This window comes from Alnus glutinosa, chromosome 3 (assembly GCF_958979055.1).
Source record: "Alnus glutinosa chromosome 3, dhAlnGlut1.1, whole genome shotgun sequence".
In the NCBI taxonomy this organism is placed as follows: domain Eukaryota; kingdom Viridiplantae; phylum Streptophyta; class Magnoliopsida; order Fagales; family Betulaceae; genus Alnus; species Alnus glutinosa.
The window spans coordinates 35319009-35327961 of NC_084888.1; the positions used below are offsets into that span (position 1 = coordinate 35319009).

General features: G+C 37.8%; 1 protein-coding gene across 1 annotated transcript; it reads right to left on the minus strand.

Moving 5' to 3' along the window:
- Positions 1 to 5475: 5475 nt before the first annotated feature.
- On the minus strand, positions 5476 to 8139 carry LOC133864962 (L-type lectin-domain containing receptor kinase S.4-like). The gene has a single exon (XM_062301415.1). It carries the CDS (start codon positions 7820 to 7822, stop codon positions 5831 to 5833), a length of 1992 nt encoding a protein of 663 aa, XP_062157399.1. The 5' UTR covers positions 7823 to 8139; the 3' UTR covers positions 5476 to 5830.
- Positions 8140 to 8953: the final 814 nt, after the last annotated feature.

Genomic DNA, 8953 nt, shown 5'->3' on the forward strand with positions numbered 1-8953 from the left:
CCGATGTGTGCTCTTTGTTCGTGTGAAGTCTATCTTAGGGGTATGCCATAAGGTAAAAGAATCCATCAAAGACCCCTTCAAGTAGGAGACTTGGTTATGAAGTGTTCACGATAAACTTCATGTTATAGTTAAAGGTATGACTACTGCAATAGGTTTTGTGAGTACGAGTGCTTTGTAATTTGCTTCGTTTTTGGATAGTAGAGTTCCTGGGTTTGGCTGCCCTGGAATAGTTTTTCTCTTCACAGAGTTTCCATTTTGTCAACAAATATATTGTCTTTTTATTTTTCACATTTAAAGATATTTTTGTTGCACACAAACACACACTTGGTTGTTATAAGTCATTATTTTATTTTTCAATTAGTATCTGAGCGGGTACACTTGTGCTTGGATTTATTTTCTGAGTGTGATCCATGACTTCTTCTAACATAAATTTTCCTGAGTTTTCATACATTAATTTTTATGATTTTTCTAAAGATACCCTTTTAATATGTAAACTCTTTAAGAAATCCAATAGAGAACTCAAGAAGATTAAGCAAGAAAAAGAGTCTTTAATTTTACAGTTATCGGAATCACATGCATTGATTGACTCTTTGACATCTGAGAATACCATGTTTTTTGATACTGTTGATGCACTAGAGAATAAATTAAAAGAATCAGAGGATCTCTTGAAAAAATTCTCTAGTAATAATTTGAAAAGCATGTTTTGTATTCATACAGATATTTCTAACAAGCATGATTTAATTGTTAATGATTTAAGTACTTCTACTTCACATGCTTTTGATTCTGAATTAGATTCTATTGATATTAAGCATGTGATAGAACATACAGCTTGTTTAGATAATTCTTGTTTAACTAATCATGTGATGCCTAACTCAAAGGAATCAGGAATACAATATAAGTTTATTTATATGTGTCATAATTGTGGGAAGATTGGTCATATTAGGGCAAATTGTTATTTGTTAAAATCCCACAGGTCTTGGATTAAGCAGGATGCTCTGAGGAAAAGTGAAGTTAAAGATTCTTCCTTGTCAAAATATGCCCCTCCGCATAGGAGACATATAAAAGGTAAGGATAATATTATTTGTAAGAATGCTAACCATATTTCTGTAGAAAAAGTCAAGCAACATTCCAACAAAAGAAACATGCCCACCTGTCATCATTGCGACATCACCAGTAACATCCGACCCAAATGTCCACAGCTCCAAGCTCAGAAGAAGAAGGCTCAGAGGAAGTTGCCTACTAAGAACACATCAGGTACTCTACTTTTGGCGGGACATCAGGTTCCATGGCATCAGTGGCAACAACAGCGGTCTGTTCTGAAGAATACATCAAGGCACTACAAAAAAAAGCCGCAAAAGCCTGATAGCAACCATGCCTATGAAAGGTTGCTGAGCTTGTTACAAGGGATGCTGAGGAGAATGGACAGTATGAGTAATACCCGATCACCCTTTGAAGGGGAGTGGACTCACCTAGTATAGGTGCAGTCTCACCATGACTAGGTTTTTAGTTCCTCAATCCTAGTGCATACTAGGTATGTTTGCATTGCATTAATTGTCATATCTTATATATCCTATTTTTGCCTTGCATTCTGTTTGAGGAACCACATTTTCTATCCTTAGATTTTCTCTTGGTTGCTTTGAGAATTTTCTGCAGGTACATTCTAAGGATGACAGAGAAAGCATGTCACTGTTTTTTTGCCTTGATATAGTCAAACTTCTCTCCTTGAAGTCAGGTTTGCTCTATCTTACATGCTTTGACTAAACTGTCTTCTTCTCTGTGTAAGCATGTTTTTGTTGTTTTTCCTTTCATTTTTTTTTTTAAAAAAAGGGGGGGGGGGGGGGGGGGGGGGGGGGGAGAAAGATGCAGATATTTATTCATGTATTTAGCTTTTCAGATATCTTATATATTTTTACCTGATGTCTCAGTTCTTGATGCATTACTCTTTTTGCTTTTATATAATTGAGAGTTCTTGTTTAATATCTGCAAAGTTTTTCAGCTGCATCTATTTGATAGATAGTTGTTTTTCTCATGCGATGAAAATATGCACTATCCAAGCTTCCCTTAAGGTACAATTTTTTTTTTCTCTCTGACTTTTAGCTTCTGGAAATTTTAATGAGAAAAATGTTTTTTGCTAAGATGGTCAAATTGACCAACTCGCTAGTTGAACCTAGAACCCATAAATTCTGGCATTCTTTCTATGTTGTAGCACCAAGTGATAAAAAGCATTCAAAACTGAATAAATATTGAAAAATAAAAAGATCCACTGCTTTTGTGCCATAAATATGTTCTTGAACTTGTCCTTATAGAACTCAACATTGATTTCGTGCTTGAGTTGGAGGGCCCTTCCTCCATCCATCGAGTCAAGTAATTTGCTATTGGAGAAATTTCCACTGCGTATCTCATGCCATGCTTCTTCTTTCTCCAAATCGGTTCCTAGTGTCAGTCGGCAGCGAGTGCGAGCGGAGAGCAGAGACTAGAGAGGCTGAGAGAGGACTGCGGGAGGAAGAAGAAGGGGCGGCGGCGCGGCGCTGTGCTGAAGATGAAGAAAATGGAAGAAGAAGAGAAGGGCGGCGGACTCGGGCAGAGTTGATTCGGCTGAACTGCTGAAGGAAAAAGTGAACAACCGAAAAGAAAAAGTTAGGGTTTTTAGTTTTGATTCTTTTGATTTTTGAACTTTTGTGTTTTGTCCCTTTGTGATTTTGTGAGTTTGTGTTTCGAATTTTCAGCTAAATCATAAAATAGTATTCGGCTATTGCCATTTGCCGCTATTCCCAATTTTTTCCCACCCCTTTTTTTTAATAAATAATAATAATTAACAAAAAAAAGAAAAAAGAGAAAAAGATAATCGTGTCTGGCGGGTCACCCGCAGGTGACCTGCCAGACTGAGTTAAACGGGTCATAAACGGGTAGACCTGTTTATGACCCAAACCCATTTAAGGTAGACCCAAACTCGCTAATTTCGTGTTGTGTTCGTGTCGGATTATCAGGTCGTGTTAAAATTGCCAGCCCTAGTTCATATCATATTTATAGGTCATTACAAAAAGGCTTAGTTTCATGTTGGGAGCATGTGCGGGGGGAAAGGAAAAGTTGTATAACAATCATTTCAAGTAAAAAAAAAAATTATTGTTGTACAACTTTTGTTTAATTCTAACAACTTTTATTTTTTATGTTTTATGATTAACCATTGGACTTATTTTCTTACATGTGAACCTTAAATATCCAATGGTTGATCTTAAAAGAAGTTGTTAGAATTGTATAAAAGTTGTACGAAATTTGTCACATTACTAAAAAAAGAAAAAAAGAAGAAACCGAAAAAAAAAAAAAATGCAGTCTCTTTACAACTGTTACCACTTCTTTTATCACCCAACACCATTGTAGATTTCTGGACACATGAGGCTTTTTTCTCTATAACATAAATGGGAAGGTGTTTTAAAATTTTATCGAATTGGTTTCAGTGAAGTGTGTAGGGCTCACATATATATTTAAAAGAACAATTTAAATATAAAAATTTAATTATGTAAACTTAAACCTTCTAAAATAAAAATAAGAAGAAATTGATTTGAATTGTAGAAATAATTGTTAGAGTTTACATTTTCCCCCCGTGAGTTATCACCCTCTTTCAACATGCCCCCATAAATTGACAATGAAGATGAGGATAAAATAAGAAGAAAAACTTGTAAAACGACATTTGACGGTCATGTGAGGCGTTGACCGTCAAATTTAATTCCTCTAATTGACGAAAGGAGGGGAAAACTTGTAACGTTGATAGTTGAATGCTCTATTTTAGTCGAGTTGTCAGTTCATAGGGCATATTAACAGAGGGTGGTAGTTCATGAGAAGAAAATGTAATTATCCAAAAAAGTAATCTTGCTTTTTCACACCCATTTATCATATTGATTGTCGTGACGTATTTTAAGTGGCTTCTCCTCTTATTTTTGGGTGGGGAGTTGCAAAGATATATGAGAATGTGGTTGACTTAAATTACAAATCGCTTCCTGTTGTATCAAAGTAGAATTCAAAAATCCCTAGAATATGCCTAAAAAACACTTTAGTCTACATAATCAAATTATGTTAAAATATTTGTCAGAATTTGTATATATCGAGTCAGGGCTAATAAAATTTTATTGGTCGACACACGTTACTTTTAATAAAAAAAAAAAATCCATATTATTATTCATCGACACATGTCACTAAAATTTTATTAGTCGACACACGACATATATCCATATTTTAACTAAAATTGGCCTCATGGATGTGATTGTGACTCCGTAAGTGATTGTTCTTGTTCGGAAAGGGAAGGGGAGAGAGAGAGAGGGGAGTTGTTTTCATTTTTTGTGTTTCAACTGCTTTTGTTTTCAGTCATTTTGTGTTTCAAAACACTTTGCCAAATACATGGCAACGGTGTCCAAACACGTATTACTATTTTGAATACAGAAAACTTGTTTCCAAAACTGCAATCAAACATGCTCAAAAATGCCCACAGGCCCACATGTGAGCATCAACGACCTTTCTCTCTCTCTTCCCCACGTTGAATTAGAAAACATGCTCATAAATGCCCACATGTGAACATCAACCACCTTTCTCTCTTTCTTCCCCACGTTGAATCTTTCTAATCCAATAAGTACCCACCAGACATCCATCCAATCTCCCTCATGGCTTCCATATATATATACATATATATTTTGTATATATATCAGCACATATATACATGTACAGAGATTCTCTTCTACCAGCCAGCCGCCTCTCTCTCTCTCTCTCTCTCTCTCAAATTTAGCTAAAGAGCAAATTTAATTAAATTTTACATGCTCCCAATGTTTCCTCTCTTGGTGAAAGTGGGAGATAAAAAAATATAAAACTAAATTTTTTTAAAAAATAAAAAACAAAAATAAAAAAAGAAAAGAAAAGAGGAATCGAATGAGATGTGGGTAAAAAACGCGTGGCCAGTGGCCTTCCAAAACCCCTGTATTTGATTTAAAATGGGAATTTGGATTCCAATTGAAAGCTTGAATATTTGTACTACTAAATGCTCTACTATTGCTTCCTTTATTTATTGTCATTTTTTTTTTCTTCTGAAATTTCTTTTTCATCATTATAAAATTAATGGCTTGTTTGTGGATAATGAGACATGTGGTGAAAACTGAAATGGAGACTTTGTTTCACGGTCATAAAGATTTTTTAAAATTTTTAAGAATAGTTTAATTAGTTAGGAACCACGTCTTATGAAGTAGAAGTTATTAATTCGAATATTTTTTCTTCTTCTTGTGTAGACATGTCGAAAAAAAAAAAAAAATTAAACTTAACTGTGCATATATTATTACGTTATTTAAAATTTTAAATAACATAACATTAGATTTAAATGATATAACAAAATAAAATTTTGACAGTAAAATAATTCTCTAATGTAAGACGGCCGCAAACCCAATCAAAATTAGAACGGATTTACCCCTTGAGCTCATGTTGAAATCCATATTTTAACCAAAATTGGCCTTGTAAATACTGCATCTTCATAGGTGCTGAATAATATATTTTCTTCCAAGCAAAGGTACTACCATAACCAGGTAATGAAATCTTAAAATCCAAATTACAATCCAACTTACAAAGATGAGAAATGTTACACTTTTTTTAAAAAAAAAAATTAAAATTTGCTCTCCAAAATGTGTCGTAATCCTGATGATACAATTTTTTAAAATAATAAATTATACAGAACTGTTACACATTGTTTTTTGGAGAGCAAATTTTAGAGAAATTTTTTAGAAAGTGTGCATTTCTCTAAAGACAAAAGGAAGAGAAAAAGGAAGGAAAAAAGAAAGAAAGAAAGAGGACCGTCAGCCTACCTACCATCAACGTCATACACCGACGATGCAGTCGGAATGGATTGCGTATAATCCTCAAACTCAATGGCACGAGTCCGACGACCAGCGGCAGCACCACCTTTTTTCTTATATGGCATCTCCACCGCCTCCTGCAGCGCCAACTCGCCCTCCAAGTACCTCAACACCAGCCTCATCGTAGGGCGTGCCTCGGCGTCCTCATTGGAACAAATTAAGCCCAGTTTGAGCACCAAAACAGCCTCAGCCTCATCGAACCTGCCCTCCATCCTCTGGTCAACAACATCAAGTACTGCTCCGACCGCCCACTTCTCCCAAACCCAGTCCACCAGCATGAGCTCCTCAGACGATGCTGTAGGATTAATGGGTCTTCTACCACATATCACTTCCAGCAGCAAAGCTCCAAAGGCATACACATCGGAGCTGGTCGTCGGCTTGCTTGTGCGCGTCAGCTCAGGTGCCATATACCCCAACGTCCCCACAACCCTGGTGGTGCTTGGGTTGGAGCCGTGCTCGTATAGCTTAGCGAGACCAAAATCGCTCAGCCTTGCATTGAACTCAGAATCCAACAAAACATTTCCGGCCTTGATGTCCCTGTGAACTACAGTTTTTTCCCACTCCTCGTGTAAGTATAGAAGCCCTGAAGCCACTCCTTTGATGATCTTGAACCTTTGTTCCCAGCTCAGGATTGATTGGGGCTTATCAAAAAGGTGCTTGTCTAAGCTTCCATTAGGCATGAATTCATACACAAGTAGTAGATCAGCTTCCCGACGACACCAACCCAATAATAGAACCAAATTTCTATGACGCAGACGACCGATAGTAGCAACCTCCGATATGAACGCTTTTAAGCCCTGTTTGGAATCCTGAGGAATACGCTTAACAGCAACTTGGGTATCTGACTTCGGCAGAGTTCCTTTGTAAACTTTACCAAACCCACCAGATCCAAGTAGCTCTTTCTCTTTGAAACCCCTTGTTGCTTTCTTCAGCTCCTCGTAAGAAAATCTATGCGGACCAATATCATGCTCCCAGTCCTCAACCGCATCAGCCTTCCGTTTCCTCCTGACCATGTAAAACGTCAAAGCAGCAAGCAAAATGACAGCGAAAGCACCTGAAACTGAGACGCCAACAATTAGGCCTGTACGATTCTTTTTGGTCCCAGTGGCAGTACTGGGGAGCTGGGGCTTAGGAAGTTGAACTAAATTGAGAGATTTAGCATCTCCATTCATGTTGAAGCTCCAACCCAGGATATAATGCGAGCTCGTGATTTGACCAGTAGCAGCAGAAAATCCGATGTACATAGATTCATTAAGAATTTGTGAGAGGTTCACTGTAGAGGACAAAAGTATAGAACTGGGTTTGGTAGAGTCCGTCGCAAGCCTGACATTTAATTGGTTTGTTGGCGAATTATAATCGATCCATGCCTGAATTGCCTGACCACTCGTCAAATTAAAGGGAACCAGTGCAGATTTGTTCGATATTATGCTATTGATGTCGACGGCAACATGGTTGTTATCGGTTTCACCGTACTCGGCGTTCATGTAAGTGTCGAATTCGACCGCTAATATATGGTTGGAGACGTTCCCATTATTGCTGGCGTTGAAGAGGCCAATATAAGAGCCTGGATTACCCCCTGGAATCCCTTGTACGGGAGAGATTGCGAAAGCGAGGCCATCGCCGCCTTGTTTCCCAGGCTGGGGGACTATAACGAAAGCGAACGAGGTGGAGAAGGACTTGACTTCGCCGCTGGAATTCTTGAATTGGATTGGGTGTGAATAAAAGGCGTGGCCGGAAGCCATGATCGAGGAGTAGTCTGTTAGCCTTAGTACGCCATTGTTCTCAACCGCAGCTGCAACGCCGTCTAAGCTCAAGTTGTTGCCTGCAGCGCTGAACCCGCCGCTGAACCCGTCCAACAAGGGTCTAGCATCGTCTTGAGGCTTTACTGGACATAGGAGTAGAAGGAAAACCCAGAGAGAGATGAGTTTTTCTGCCATGAGAGCTAAGAAGAGTTGAGCTTTGTGAGGTAGAGAAAAGTCAGGGTGCAAATGATGATAATATGGTGCTGAAGCGCAGAAATGTTTGAGAAATGGTTCTGTCGACAGAAAATCAAAAGAGATTTCTAGAAAGAAAGCGATTTAAGAGCGGATCAGGACAGACGGGTTGACCTACTGTCAAGGGAACGTCACCGACTTCACGGACCCATTGGAAGCGGAAAACTGAACGCCTAGTGACCGTTCCCATCGTGACCCAGTTTCATTTTTTGCTGGTGCGCGCTGAAAGAGAGACGACTTCGAACTTCAGAAACCATGTGGTGTGGTGGTGGCATGTGGTGCGCTTTGCATAAAGAAAAGTGGCCCTCCCGAAAAAAATGCTACAAAAATAAACTCACAAAGCGGTCTACTTTTTTATTTTTATTATTATTATTTTAGTTCAAAACGAATGGGGAGAGACCAACATTAGCTATTTGGGTTACCATAATAAATGGTGGAACCCGGAATCGCGAGCGATTCCTCAAGTATGAGTGAGTTATAGTTTAATTCAGTTCTATTAGGATATCAGTGAGATCACATTGCGTGATTTAAACCCACATCCTACTGCGTGTTGAAACTCTTGAAAATTTCCTTGAAGCCACTAAACTGCTACTACTTATGGTGCGTGCTATTTTATTTCACATAGGAACCATTTTGGTTATGTTTGATCCATTGAGAAATGTCACATACACTCTCAGTGCTCCTACACTCTTTAATGTGGCTTTTAAAATTAACACTCGATCAAAATCTAATAACAATCCGTCTAAAATCCAATAATAATTTTAAAAATCATGTCAAGAAGTGTAGGAGTGGAAGAGTCTGTAGCATTACTCTTGAACCATTTGAGCCTCACCTAAATTCAATAGTAATTTTAAAGAGTAATGCATTATGTAAGACTGAGATCCCCTTTCTTATTTTTCTAAAGGTGATGTGATTTTTAAAATAATCATTGGATTTTTGATTGATCACTATTATATTTTGATTCAATTGTAATTTTAAAAAACACATCACCTTTGAGGAATAATAGGGGGATAAGAGTCTTGCATATAGCATTACTCAATTTTAAAAGCCATGTTATGGAGTGTGAGAGTGTGA

Bases quoted from the DNA above. Each gene is read 5' to 3' on its own strand.
- LOC133864962 (XM_062301415.1), bottom strand. From the start codon at position 7,822: ATGGCAGAAAAACTCATCTCTCTCTGGGTTTTCCTTCTACTCCTATGT.